General features: G+C 38.3%; 2 protein-coding genes across 3 annotated transcripts; one reads left to right on the forward strand and one right to left on the reverse strand.

Annotated features, from left to right (window-relative positions):
* The first annotated feature begins 507 nt into the window (after positions 1-507).
* Positions 508-9,802, forward strand: LOC137393451 (C-type lectin domain family 4 member F-like). 2 transcript variants are annotated; one of them, XM_068080008.1, is made up of 12 exons: positions 508-690; positions 1,001-1,058; positions 2,414-2,601; positions 2,721-2,925; positions 3,070-3,239; positions 3,354-3,497; positions 3,712-3,852; positions 3,991-4,212; positions 4,310-4,519; positions 4,634-4,712; positions 4,839-5,030; positions 9,045-9,802. In XM_068080008.1, exons 1-12 carry the CDS (start codon positions 586-588, stop codon positions 9,296-9,298), a joined length of 1,968 nt encoding a protein of 655 aa, XP_067936109.1. In that variant the 5' UTR covers positions 508-585; the 3' UTR covers positions 9,299-9,802. The 2 variants fall into 2 exon arrangements, with proteins under 2 accessions (XP_067936109.1, XP_067936108.1); XM_068080007.1 differs by lacking the exon at positions 9,045-9,802 and adding an exon at positions 5,369-6,360.
* Positions 9,803-11,174: 1,372 nt separating this feature from the next.
* Positions 11,175-15,049, reverse strand: LOC137393794 (uncharacterized). The gene is made up of 2 exons (XM_068080484.1): positions 14,924-15,049; positions 11,175-12,788 (listed from the first exon to the last, which is right to left on the reverse strand). The coding sequence occupies exons 1-2, from the start codon at positions 14,966-14,968 to the stop codon at positions 11,406-11,408; spliced, it is 1,428 nt and encodes a 475-aa protein (XP_067936585.1). The 5' UTR covers positions 14,969-15,049; the 3' UTR covers positions 11,175-11,405.
* Between the last annotated feature and the right edge of the window lie 53 nt (positions 15,050-15,102).

The raw sequence follows: 15,102 nt of genomic DNA on the forward strand, positions 1-15,102 counted from the left end.
TGAACATATTGTATTTGAATACACAAATTTGATTTCACAGTTTCGATTCGATTAGAGAGCATTTGCTTTTAAAATATGGAATTGAATTAACCAAATATAAAAATGCCTCCTATTGTCTTGACTGCCCTGAGGTATGTCACTCGAGGGCCACTCGGAGGGCATTCTTCTGTTATCAATTTGCCTGTTATGTAATTATATTATCTATACTCCTAAAGCACTGCTGCTCATCAAAAAGGGGTGTAACCAAAACAACTACCCCTGAATCCATTTTTAATAACAATCTAAGATGCTTTGTTCTGAGAGTACTGAGAATGTATGAAAAAGACTTGAAATGGAATCACTAAATGGAGGAATAACTTTAATCTTCCAACAAAAGGTGTAGGCATTAGTTAATGAAATTCTCCCCTTTCCTCTTGGTAGATTAATATCCACCCCTGAACAGAGTTCAAAGTTGAAGCTGCTCTATATAAAGCAGAGTCCTCGTCTCTAAACCTCATGCACCAGCTGACAGCTCAAGAAGCTTCCCTGGACATCATCTCTCTCACATACAGCAGTAAACACGGTCATAGATTCATAGACATAGACATGAGGAGACATTTAGCTTTGGCGCTCTTAGCGCTTCACCTTGCGGTTTCATACGGAGCTCCACAGAACAATGTTGAAACAGACAGACAGGAATCAAGCGCTGCAGTAAGTATTTGTTTTTATATTTTAGTTTCGCAATAGAAGCAGACCATTGCATTTATTGCAACTTTAATGTGGAACTGTTCTAATTTCTGTTTGCATGTAGCGATTTGGAAGCACTGTGGATAATTTAATAGACAGACAGGTTTAAAATCATTTGGATTATGTTATAAAACTTTCCACGTTGAACTAATGGTTATAAAGTTTGTACTCAAAGGCTACCAAATGTGTAGCTTTATGGTTAGAATGTAAGAGATCGCGAATCCAAAATTTTGTTCAAAGGTAGCAAGCTCAAACTTAAATCTTTCTTGTTTAGAGTGTGGTTGGTGACAGGAGAAAAGGAGATGCTAGCATGCTGGCCAACTATCAGAACGGTAAGCATGATTAATTTAAGTCAAGGCATATTGTTATTGTTTGCATCGCTGTCAGTATCAACAAGCTGCCGCCGATAACCGGAGCAACTCATCTTATTGTGAAAATTTATGCTGCTGCAATAAAATAAATCAAAAAAATTTTAATACTTCTTGTTAAATCTCACTGAAATATTTTTAGTTTTCCTAAAACTGGTTCCATTACCTTTTTGCATTTTTCTTAAATTGTCTTCTCAAAAATGTAAATTTTCAAGTATGCCTTACATTATTAGGCAAAAAGTGATGAAACATTATTGTAGGTTCCTTCAGGTCTTTGCTTTTTGATTAGTTATCAGCGATGTGTTAGTTCTCTGTACGAGTGTCGGCTGCTGCTGTACGAGTGTCGGCTGCTGCTGTACGAGTGTCGGCTGCTGCTGTACGAGTGTCGGCTGCTGCTGTACGAGTGTCGGCTGCTGCTGTACGAGTGTCGGCTGCTGCTGTACGAGTGTCGGCTGCTGCTGTACGAGTGTCGGCTGCTGCTGTACGAGTGTCGGCTGCTGCTGTACGAGTGTCGGCTGCTGCTGTACGAGTGTCGGCTGCTGCTGTACGAGTGTCGGCTGCTGCTGTACGAGTGTCGGCTGCTGCTGTACGAGTGTCGGCTGCTGCTTTTTCGTTTCCGCAAGTTAAACAGTAATAGCTCACAATCTTAGCAAACTCTCTGCAGTCACTTCTCCTTAACCATAAACGCTCCACTGTAGCGCATGTAAATTATCGTTAAAAGGATAGAAAAATGGTCTAATCTATTAGGACTCCCACTGTTTTTAGCCACAAGCTAATCGCTTCTACCTTGTAATCCAACATCCTTATCAACAGTTAATTATAGCGATCTCTACGATAATTAGATGGAATCTTCTCTCAACGCTCTGACATGAGAGTGATCCGATGGCCTTCAGTTGTAATATAGACCAGATGTTCGATACTGTTCAATAGCAGGGCATTGTTTTACAATTATTTTGCATCTTTGAAGCTACGCATATTTGGGAGTGTTAGGTAAAATTGAATACAGTGTTACATTGTGTCTGTTAGGGAGAGCTAACACGTAACACATGTTTACAGCGATAACAAGGCATTGTGCTCATACGAATTCAATTAGAAGTTCCTCACATTCATATAATGCAGGATAACAATTGAAAATTAACTTGGATCCTACAGCCCTAGATAGATGATAGGAATAAATTGATTAGATATCAGACAACAATGATTATGTTATTGAACAGCTTTTTGTGAAGTTGTCCTCTTATGCATTATTGCATTACGCGCATTATGCACATTATGACAGGAAAAGTGCATAGATAATTTGTGTGCTTTATTTTTGATAGACCAACTAGTCAGAACATGTGATGGAACAAGTTGCCGACTGGTTACCGCTGGAGAGGCTAAGGCTTACGACACTAGCTCGATCTCAGCAGTTTTTGCTCTCACCGGAGATGAGGCAATGACCAAAGCTCTCACCCCTACAGTCGGTCTTGCCCAAGAATCCGTGAAGGCCCTCGATGATCAACGCGAGGTAACTATCATATTTTTGTCAGCTGCTTTACGAGCAAAACTCTTTCATCGCAATTCAGCGCTTGAACATCTGAGCATTTGGGAGTTACCTTTCCTTACTGATTTATTGAATTCTAACAGAGACTTGAAGTTCTGCAACAGCAAATGGCTGATTTGACCAGCTACTTCAGCAATGGAGCTCTAGCTGCTGAACAAATGAAAGGACAATATGCTGCCTCTCTTAGCAAGGGTGTTATGCTGCCTGCATCACCACCGGTTAGAACATATGCTGCTGCCATGCCTCCAAGCAAAGCAGCCTATGCCTCTGCACCATCCAAGGGAGTCAGTAAGTAAATTTTGCTAAAAGCACCTTTTGAAAACTAAACTACATATTATATCTTGAAACCTTATTATTGAACAATAAGTTAATGTAAAAAATCAAAAGTTGTTGAAGCCTTTGGTTTGTACATAATTCTGTTTACCATTTTAGTGTCAGCTGCCAACGCCATGCAACTAGAGGCAGCCATGTGCCCCACAGTCATGTACGAGCTTGGAAAATCACAGCGACTCTACGCTGAGACAAATTCTCAGCTCCAGAATGCTAACTCTATGAACTCTATGCTGATGGCCGAGAAGAGACAACTCGAAAACAACAACGCTGTGAGTATTAACTTTTTGTTTTGAATATATTAGTAAAGCAGAATATACTATTAATATTTTGATTCTGGCATTATATACAACATAGACATCTAAACACTTCGCGGTGTGTTGCAGATGCTTGAGATGGAAAAGAACCGAGCGGAGGAACAATCAGCCTTCAACGCTAAGTATGCTGCTGAGCAAAAGTCTCGAGCAGATCTTCTTGAGATGAACTTGGCTAGGGTTACCGCTGAGAGGGATGCTTTGGCAGCAGCCAAGGTAGGTCGAAATAAAACTGTAGTTTTCATCCTTTTAGCCTGCCTAAACTTAAAGATCTGCTGTCTGATGAAAGAGAAATAATTAATATACACAAATTAAACCATGTTGATTTAGAGTAACAACTTCTGAAATGTGGTCTTCAAGTTCTGTTAAAATTACAGAAAGCAAAGCTATTGGTTATGAATATATGACCTTGACATGTTATGTGTAACAGGCCCAGCTTGAGAACCAGCTTGCTCAGACTGAGGAGGCTTTGATGGATGAGAAGCAGATGACTGCTGCTCTTACCGCTGACTTGAATGCCTGCAGAGACGACAATGAGCAACTGGAGGCTGAAAAGGCTGCCCTTACCAACGTAAGTCAGCAATTACCAACAGCGCAAATGACCAAGAACTTGTAAATTGTGTTGCGGATTTAATAACAATTATATTTATCAATTGTACTTTACAATTTATTGGTTGTAGAGCAATGAGAAAATTTTTTTATATTGCAGGAACTTAAGGACACTAAGGAGATCTTGAGACTGACCCAGAGAAGCCTCGAGTTGGAACAGAATGCCCACGCCAGAACTCGCAGAGAGCTGGAGGATACCAAGGACACCCTGGCTGCAACTGAGGCAGCAAGGCAGCAGCTGGAACAGGCAAAGGCTGAGCTTGAGGATGAGCTAGCTGAAACCAAGGACCAACTGGCCAACACCGAGGCAGAGAGAGATCAGGTAAGATAGAAAGACTCGCTCTCTGTATTAACTACCTCTAACCTTATCAGTTACACATCTGGGAAGAAAAAAGTTATTTTCAAAATTATCTTTGTAGCTCCAAACAACTCTGGATGCAACCAGCGCTCAACTTGCTACCTGCAATGAGGAGAAAATGCAATGCAACCTTGACCTTACCCAAGAGAAGACCCTTACCGCTCAACTCAACCAGCAGTTGGCTAATGCCGTCGAACTCCTAGCCGCAGAAACCAAGGCCCGTGAAGAATTGACTGAACTCCTTATGTCTGTCAAGGACACCGCCGAGAAAGTGAGGCTTTACACTTTTGGCTCAAAACATTGGCATCAATTCAACTTAAATATTTCTGTCACCATTTATGACGGATTTTATCAAAATTTTACCGCTGCTCATCAAATGTTTTAGCTTCAAGAAGAAGTACAGAAACTTCAGTTGGAGAACCTTCAGCTCAGACAGCAGCTGATGAAACTGCAAGCTGAGCAAGGTAAACTTTGCTTTTTACTATTTTATATTCATCTTTTATTTTTACCATCAGAAGTTACAGCAATGTTAGTATTACCATTGCACTACCGGGAGTCTTAGATCATCTATTGTATTACATCTGCTACAGAGGCTGCCTTAGCAATGGCTGCTGGATGCCCCCCTACTTATGAGAAGTTTGGGCTCAGCTGTTACAAGTATGTGAGAGAGAAGACCCAGTGGAAGATGGCTCAGGAACAGTGTATGAAGGATGGTGGCAACTTGGTGTCAATTGAATCTAGACAGGAGCAGGCTTTCCTGATTGACTACCTTAAGCGACACGGTAAGCCATTTCTATTTCATTCTCCACTCTTTAGTTACGACAGGACTCCTCTAAAGCTAGTCTACTCTGTATTCAGAGTTTAGATGCATGCTAGAACATTCCAAAACCTTATCCAGAAAATTTCAAATCTTATTGATGCTCTATCTATGTTAATAGCTACCCATTGCTGTGCATGCAAGAATGCCAATCCATGTCCCATAACACTGATGTTTGTGAATAACTACCATTTCCTGAGTGATTTGAGTTGGAGCTATCTGCTCTTTATCTTAAAGTGGGGATAACTTCATAGGTTGAACCTGCCTCTCACTGCTTATTTCTGGATTCTTGCCCATGTATAGGTGCTGAAAGTGACACATATGCCTTGACTGGTGGTAATAAGCAATTGAACCGCTGGCAATGGTTGGGAAGTAATGAGATGTTCATAGGACAAACCGGACCAGAATACTGGTATAATCAAGTGACAAAGTCAAAGGCCGGCTACGATTGTCAAGCCATGTACTTGCGAGACTCGGCTCAATATGGAAAATGGGTTGCCTTGCCATGCTACAGTGCTACTCCTTTCACTTGCGAATACACTATCGCGCCTCCTGGCACTGCTTTGCCCAGTAATGCCGCAGAAATGGCAGCAATAAATCAAATGGTTAGCGAAGCACCAGCCTATCTTTCCGGCGCCTCAGTTATGTCTAAAGGTGCCTATAACTTTGCTGCTCCATCAATGAACGGAGTAGTATCTTTAGCAATGGCAAGCAAGGGGGGTTATTAGCCTGTGAACCAAGGACGTTGTCTCGAATGCGTGGATGCTCGTACTAAACATTTGATTAGTACTGTCTTATTATACCTCCCAACAAAATGTACAGCACTTGATTGGTTTTGGACTATATTTAATTAAACAGAGTTTATGAGGCAAATGAAAACCAAGTTTTTCAAACTGTCCTATCAACACTGCTACTAGAAATTATCATCTCACTAAATTTTTGTTCTAGATTTCTATGCACTTTCTTTCTTCCTATACAGCTAGAATAGATCCTCTGTTATATAATAACCGAATCTATGTCTTGTTTTAACCGAGTGCCTGAACCCTCGAGTTTTCAGTTATGTGAGCCCTTTGCTACCCAACTTTTCCACCCAGCTTCATACCGTCTGCTGCTACTTTACAGAGTCTGAATGTAACAATCTCAAAACCAGAATAACAAAATTAGAGACGGCAATTTGGGAAGCAAAGGGTAGTTAACTCACTGATTTTTCCTGCTTGCATGCTGATACGTTTGTTGAAAGCTTGGATAAAAATGTTGCATAAACTGAGTTTTCTTTCGATAATAAAGTTCTGTTTAAGACTAAACTTTCCACCCTCATGTTTAGCCTCAGGTTCACTCTGCAATCTTTGCTTCCCAATTGTTTCCTTTCTTGTGCTCTGGTAAATATTTGGCAAACAGAGCTGACTTCTTCTTCACAACATCATGATCAATTGTACATATGAATAGAATGCATTTGAATTTAACATAGTTCTATACATAGTTTTACCTTTCGCGACTTGTAAAATGTTATCACTAATTAAGAATTTTCAATTCTTTTCTTTGGAGTTTTATTAACTGCTACAACAGAGATAACTTTAGCAAATAATATAGCAGCCTCTTTTCCTGTAAAAGCATGCAAATGAACTTATGCATAGGTTTCTGTAGATGAATATGTCTAGAAAAACATGAAGCAGATAGTGAAGTGTTCAGTGAAATTGTTACTACTTGTCATTTTTACTATTTGCCTAAAGAGTATATTTGCCATTTGGAAATGATGAGAAGTTTCACCACTCGAATTAATAAAAGAGCATTCTGGGACATTTACTGTAAACTAAACAGGAGTCAACAGATGCAGATAAATAGATAAACAAACCAGCAGTTGCTAAGGAGATTCTGTGTGAATGTAGATCAAATCAACAAATTAAAGATCCGCCCTTGATTTGTTTCATCATAAAATCTGCTTTTCCGTTGAAATGAAGTTTACATAAAATTTATAAACTTGTTTAAAAATTTAGAACATTGATGTCTATTACAGTCTTTTATATAATTGATTCTGCAAAATTTAAAACAAGTGAAAAAAAATTGTTCAAGTTGAAAAACACCGAAAAGTTTTTCAAAATAGTTTGTTACCATTTATGAAGTCATGTTCTTACATAGCAAAGCTATATATCATAGAGTGAATGAAAATATCATAAAATGAATAAGTATACTACTTTTTTGTAAAGATTTTGAAAAAAGGGTTTTTTACTCGAAGCTACGGTACCTTTTACATTATTCCTTCGAGCTCTTAAATTCTTTTGAGCTCTTAAATTCCTTTGGGCTCTTAAGTTCCTTTGAGCCCTTAAGTTCCTAAAAAGGTTAACTTTAACTGATGAGGGAGTGCGCTGATTGTTAGACATTAATGATATTTTAATTCAGTTTTACGAATATATTTAGATAATTTCTTACCAAAATTTTATTGTAATTCATTACAGATTCACCAAACCTTACCATCATTCATGGTTGCTTTTTATCACTTCAACTGATAGCGTGTTGAAATCTTTTAACGTCGGTGACAATTTAAATAATAGTTCTTCATCGAATTTAACATGAAAAGAATAATTTATTCAAAATCATCAGTTTATATTACATCCCAACATTTGGAAATGTGTCAAAAAAGCTCATTACATTCAGGCATTGGCTTTATAACCAACCAATTGAAAAATTATCAGACGTGTGACACGGCGTTTGATGTAAATTAGTTTTACGTAAGAACTATATGTTTGTAAAATATTGTGTTGAACAGCATCTCAAGTTGTTCATTTGACATCAGCCTATCTTAGAGTGTATCTGAAAGAGTCCATCATTCGGATTATAGTGGATTGTCAGATCATCCGATTGTTCAACTTCTAGAACGATTTTTTAAAAAGGTATTCTGGTTTCATGTTTGTTACTGGATATTATTTAGGCGTGCTCTTATGGCATATTAAAATCTAATCAAAAATCTTACAGTTTTGTTTAGGCTTCTATACAGATTGGTTACATACGTCTGCACGCGTGTCAAGATTAACTAGCATATAATGACTCATTGGCATCAGACGTTTACCATCTCTAATCGGCTAATCTCTGGCTTTGACACGTAACCATGGCAACAAACCGGCTGAGAGTCGTGATAAAACTATCAAATTCTTTTTAACTAGATGATAGTGTATAGTCATTATATACGACTAGTGAGAAGCCAAGACTTGCAACCCTCTAAAACTTCCATAAAAAAATGTTTCAGAGCATTTTTTAGATTTCATATAATTTAAATCATGAACATTTGTACCATTTTGTAAGCAACCGAAAAGTTGGAGCAACAGCAGTCCTTGCAAAATCTATTAAGAAGAATCAAATAACTGATACAAAAACTTCACATCTTCTATTATACTAGACAAACCTCGAGATCATTCATAAATTGTTTCAAAAAAGTCTCAAATTTGTTACGCTCTCCTATAATATGTCACAACTTCCTAGTGTGTCTCATGATGTCAATTTGTTAAAATAATGACATGTCCCTGTTTCCATATCACTACATATTACAGCTTATTTTCTGTGACAAAAATGCATGCCCGGCCATTTTAATCTGAAGTTCAAGTATTTTAAAGAAATATAATCTTTTTAAAAACTGTAATTATTGTTCTTATTGTTATTGGTGTTATTATTTTAATATCAAGGTTCAGTTGTTACTATGTCTACATGAGAATTTACCAACTGTAAAGTTGTTACCGTATATAGTTTATTAAGCTTGACTGCTTTGAACTTTGGGTACTAAAAAAAGGAATCTAGACAGAAAATTTTGTCAAATACCCAAGAGTTTAATGTTTTACATGATTAAATAAAAACTTGTTATTATACTATTAGTTGTCAAGCTTTGTTGAGACCTCCTGAGCTGTCTGATTCTACTCTCAGTTAGTGAGTCTACCATGTCTGAAAGTGTTTCTTCAAGTATTCAAGACGGTGTTACTATTTGCTCTTGCAGAGGCAAGATTTGATGACAAGTACCTTCACGTGGGAGGATATGACTACAAGGCTAACAGCGTGTTTGAGTGGATAAGCAATCAGATGCCAGTTGATCTTGGAGATACGTTCTGGCTCTCAAACAACCCTCGAGGAATGGGTCGTCGATGTCTCGCTTTCCAGACATGGGAGATGGAATTCTTTGGACAGTGGGCTGATGAATATTGCTGGGCGCCTCTGCCATTTATATGCGAAGTTGTAACGAATCCATTCTAAATAAAAAATAAGTCAGCGAACGTGCTGATGCTGACGACCAACTCAATCCTAATAGACGCTAACTTCACTCACCTTACTAACTCTTTGACTCACTTTTGCAATCAATTTTTAAGTTGTCTGCTCTCTTCTTCTCAAGCTCTCTGTTTCTTTGCAATGAATATTGGTGCTATTTTCACTTTTTCTTGATCTCTTTCCTCGCCTTGTTAGATTTAGCAATATCATAATATTCTTTTAGATAATAGAAATTATAGTAACTGCAGTATTACAAATAATATCTATTTAAACCCCTTAAATTTTTATATTTTTCTCAGATAATGTAGTTTTAGTGACAAATTATTTTATTACCTTGTCGTTAAAGAACCCACCTAAATTCCCTCACCTACCCGTTAGTTGACTTTGTATAAAAACCTGTAGCGTAGTTTCAGATCCTAGTTTCTAGAAACTCCATTAGATGGTCCGTTAGATCCTTAAACGTATCTCAAATATAATACTATATCCACCTTGTGCCCTTCTCTTGTTTTATGACATCACCATACTGCCCTGCCTCCATTTTACATGCAAAAGGCAAAAAGGTTCTCTTCTTCTCAGATTCTATGTTTTCCCTCTGTACTCTACAATATTCAACAGGTTTGTGTGTTTCAACACAAATAGTTTTATTTGGGAGTAAAAAGTACCCATGTATAATGAAGAGTAGGCGGGGCATCCGAAAAAGTTAATAAAATAATTGTAGCAGTTTACATTAGCCTTAGATCTAACTATCAGTGCTTATATTTCTATAAAGGTTTTATAGCTCCTTATAATGTTGTAATGATACAACCAATCATCACTTTGTTTACATAGCCTGAGAACTAGATTTAGAGAATGTTTCACAACTTAGCCAAATAGAAACTAATGTTAACTTGCCAGGTTCTCAATTTTTTTTACTTTAGCCAAGATTTTTTTCCCAACAATAACATAGGAAGAGGCCTATCAGGGTTGCTATCAATCTCCTACAGTTGTACAGCATCACAGCTGCCTACAGTTGCGTTTCTATGCTTCCAAGCTGACTACAACCTAGGTAACATAGGAAGTTTCATAAAATACCTTTTCTTTTTTAACCAGTGGTGCAAGATTAAAAAGTCTATAAAAATATTTGTTCTTGAAGTCTTCAAGAAAGGTAATAAAGCTAAACATGGTGCTTGTATCAAAACAAAAAAGGCTAAAATCCCATTTTGATGAGATTCACAAGTTTTCACAGTTTTCTGCTTTGCAATAATCCTAGAGCCCTAAAAAGCTAGCATAACAGAGACTCATTGTACATGCACAAGCACCTTGGCATTTTAGTGTGCCATGAGATATCATCATCTGTAGAAACTACCTATATGTACAATTATTCCAGTCCTGCCAGCAGGCAATCAATCGGTGAAGTTGTTAGAGTACTAGTCTACGATGCTGACAATCATGAGTTCAAATCTTGCACAGTGCAATTTTTTTTCAACTTCCAACTGTGACTTCGGACAGATAAAGATAAAAATTTATTTAGCTCTTTGTGATTGAAGGTAAATTTATGGCTAGCAGGCATTTAAAGTGAATCTCTTAGGTTGGATTAGATGGAGTTTTTCTGCTAAGGGTGCCCGCTTGTCCTTTCGCACCTCTATTACTGTTATTTGCCATTTGTCCCTGTTAGGTAATGAAGATTCTGAGCATTGAAAGACCTCATTAAACTACTGCATAGAGTGTTAGGTGGAGACTAGTTGAGGCTGAAAGGCGTAGTCTGCCCTAGTTTCACCATTTCTGTTTTTTCAAAAAAGCTTGCCAACATTAGCCAAACACTATTTTTCTTCTTTGGTATGTCAAAATATGTTTAGGTACCAAAGAATATCAACCTGTATTAGATATTCAAGCAATTGTATTTTATACAAAAAATATAAAATAATACGATTGTACAATACCCTATAGTATGAGCCATAAGCTGTGTATGCAAAAAAATGAGCAGAATCATATATTTTATATACTCCAAAACTTTTAGCTAGACAAAACTACAGAGTGCACTGTGTTGAATACAACAAAACAAACAGTACAGCATCAGCTGCCAAAAAAAGCGACAAAAATATGGACCATTTTTCCATCAGGCTCTGTGACCAAAAACAACACCCTCCACCAAAAGGATATCCTTTATACTGCTCAGCTCGCCTGGGTTCTCATCTTCTAATGTGAAATATATATCCTCATCGGATGACTCCATCCTCACTTCATGGTCACATTTAACAGAGTTCTGGCTCTTGTATTTATCAATAAATTCCTTTAACACATTCGCTTTTGCAAAGGTCATGCTGTCAGATGAACTTTTGAACTGAAACATGGTTTCTGTCGGCGTAGATGAGATTGTATGTTGTTTCACCAGATGGGGAGTAACTAATGTTAACTTTTCCCGGCTGCCGATCACTGGTTGGGAGTTGCTTCTGTTGTACATTATAGTCCTTGCTCCTGCTACAACAGTTTCACAGTCTAATGATTGAGCTCTCAGCATTCTTGGTGGCGTGCCTCCTCGACGTACGTATGGGTAAATTTCGTCGACATCCTCAAATAGACTGTTATCATCACCCGAACAGCGATCAGCTGGTGGACATGTTCGATGTTTGATGCTGACCACCATCTGCATCCTTGTGAGATACTGCAGCAACCTGCTAGTACATGCATCTGCTACCTGATTGAATATGTAATGCTTGCGTAGTTCAGTTGTGTTTGCGGGCTGAAAAACATTCAACCCGGTTTTAACAGGAACTGGTACAATAACTTGCTTGGCTGATAGCGGAGACAGGATAGCGGTTCTCTCCCTTCGAAGTTCTAGTAGTCGGAACACCCCAGGCATATCAACATCGCAAGCCTGACGAGGAATCTTGCCTGAAGCCACACGAACGGTACAAGGCAGACGGAAGGAACGGAGCAACGATTGAATAGTATGTACACCAGATACGCTATTCCTCTCAGCAAACTGGCTAAAAATGCCTTCTGTTTTATAGTTTAAATAAAGATATGAATCATTCTTGTCTTGACAATGTAAATAAGACTCGGTTACATGTTTCGATGTCACGCGGGCCGTTCCTTTTACAACAAGAACCGTTCCCTTCTCAAGAGTTTGAACGGATGCGCTATCCGTGATGTTGGATAAACATTGAACTCTAGATCGACTTAGAAATTGTCCCACCGCTTTTTCTGCAATCTCAGCAATAGAGGTTAAAGGTCGTGTTGCTTCACCACTTTCTGATAATACTTCCAGAAGTCCATCATAGCCAAACGGAATTGAGAACCTCGACTTCTGAGATGGTTTTTCTTGCAAATCGATGCATCGACATATGACCCTCTTGTGGTCTATGAAGGAGTGTAAGAGCAACTCTTGGCCATTACATAACTCCGTGGGAAGCGTACGCTTTCTGCTCTCCTTACTCTCTGCCAGTTGTACTATGCAAGGTGTCTTACTCGAAGCATCAAATTCCTTCAGTGGAATTGCCTGTCAATATCAACCAAAGATAAATTGTAGTTTAGATAATCTTCGATAAAGCCAGCTGCGTATAAATAATTATTGATGTTCTTACTCGATGAATAAAAGGCAGAGAGCGGAACGAACTTCAGGTGGTTCGTTCTTCCAACTGGCTAGCAACAACTAAATTGAGCTGTCAGACATCAGATCATGTGATCAATTTTGAAGCACCGCTAGTAAACCCATTCCTAGACTAATAATCCACGATTGCAAAATGAATTGTTAATGAGAAATGCATGTAAATACATAACAAATGAAAACTGCATGAGTTAAAACAATCAAGGTACCATTGCAAGCCATCTACATTCATAAGTGCGGTCTGACTTTCAAGTGTCTCGCGGTTGGGATGCTTTTGTTCAAGTTAATCTCTCTCCTTAAGTGAATTATTAACGGAAAAACTCTTCAACTGTAGGTCTGTGATTCATAGCTATTGATATCTAGGAAGTTAAACTAGTTTGGTTAACCTGTTACTTTTAGGTATACTATTCCTTTAGATATTACTACGTAATTGACCATTCCTTAGAATCACAGAAAGGTTAGTTTTGCATCTTTATGCTGAACTCATAAAATAAGGTTTCGAAGATACAAAACTAGCGATGTGTGTGGGCAGTCTCTCAAAGATCAAGTATAATGCTTGCTTGGCTTATTCTAAGCAGAAGCTGTGAGTGTTTTTTAAGAATGGCTGCTGAACTAACAATGGCTCTGTAATCTTAGATGGACATGTCTGGGTCCAGTGGTAAGGGAACTTCAACGACTGGAGACCTGACCAGTTGTAGAGAGCAATTTAAGTTTGGATGTCATTCCTGTCACTACTAGTGAACTTTTGTGGGAATTGAACCTCGACATGTTGTTTACAGGCCAGCTGGTTTAGGCGTTCTAGGCCACAGCAACGCTGGTAATGCTCTTTACTGAAAGATCGTCTCTAAGAAGTTGCCATTACCGGTTGTTTGTGTTTGTTACATTCACCTCACAAGTTTATTTCACCTTAGACTGGCTGATGCTGAACTAAATACACAGAGTCCTAACGCTACCTGAAGGCATCCTTGCATGGTCGGCTAATCCAAGACATCCATCGCTACACAAGGCTGCACACACTTGCTAGCAGTAAAGTTGGACTCATATTTTTAACTATTTTCCTTTTAGCTTGAGCGACAAGGTTTCAAGGTTTATTTTCTTGGAAAAGAGTATCAGCCAAAAAGCCTTCACAACTGCAGATGCCAGAACATGAGAGTCATAACAACTTCTTACAGGTGATCTTACATCATTGAAGTGATGCAAATAGAAATTATATCAATATCAAGCTAAGACATCAAGCATGAAATTGATGTAATTTTTGTCTTTTTAGACCTAACCAGTTGAGAGATATAATAGTTTGAATGAGTTCCTTTCTCACAACACTTAGCTTCAAACGAAAGTTATGTTTATAGTGGCACTTTGGCAAAGGGACTGACAGAATAGAGATGCGTAATGCTGCAACTTGAACGCAATAGCTGACAGCAATAATGAGAGAGAGAGAGAGGAGAGTGAGAGAGAGAGAGAGAGAGAGAGAGGAGAGTGAGAGAGAGAGAGAGAGAGAGAGAGAGAGAGAGAGAGAGAGAGAGAGAGAGAGAGAGAGAGAGAGAGAGAGAGAGAGAGAGAGAGAGAGACAAGCAGCCACGCAACTAGTGACATCTCATTTTGGCATGTATTTTTCTTCTTACAGTTTTAACCGCTATCAAGTTTTGTCGATTTTAAACTTGTAACATCCTGGCAGCCAGATCGGCTCAAACATCAAAAGCAATCGCAAATGAGAGAAAAATACTGATAATTACTGATCAAATCTACTGAAGTTTCAAGTAAGTTAATCTTTAAGGTAAAACTGGTTGGTAATTTATATAGCGTACACTTGTACACCAAACATGTCTTTCATAGACAATTGCCAACTGTATAGGAGATTATACACAAATATTGCCCACTCTAACATTTCACTAGTTGTGCTTACAATACCACACAAAAAGCAGTTTGCATTAAACTCATTATGGTATCTGAAAATGTAACATTTTTTTGCATACTTTGTTACTTACAAAGCGCACAGAGACACAATGTTATATTGTTTAGACATTTACCTTTCGAGTATCCCAAATGACTTCCTCGACGAGACGGTTTGTCATGCTTTACTCTGTGTGCACTTTATGTAGACTTGAGAAATACCACCTCCTCCCTCTTCTCTCTCACACAAGTAAATAAAACCATTGATGTGTACAAGGCCTGCCTTCATATACATGTACTCCTATTTTACTCACTG

Source organism: Watersipora subatra, chromosome 4 (genome assembly GCF_963576615.1).
Source record: "Watersipora subatra chromosome 4, tzWatSuba1.1, whole genome shotgun sequence".
Taxonomy (NCBI): domain Eukaryota; kingdom Metazoa; phylum Bryozoa; class Gymnolaemata; order Cheilostomatida; family Watersiporidae; genus Watersipora; species Watersipora subatra.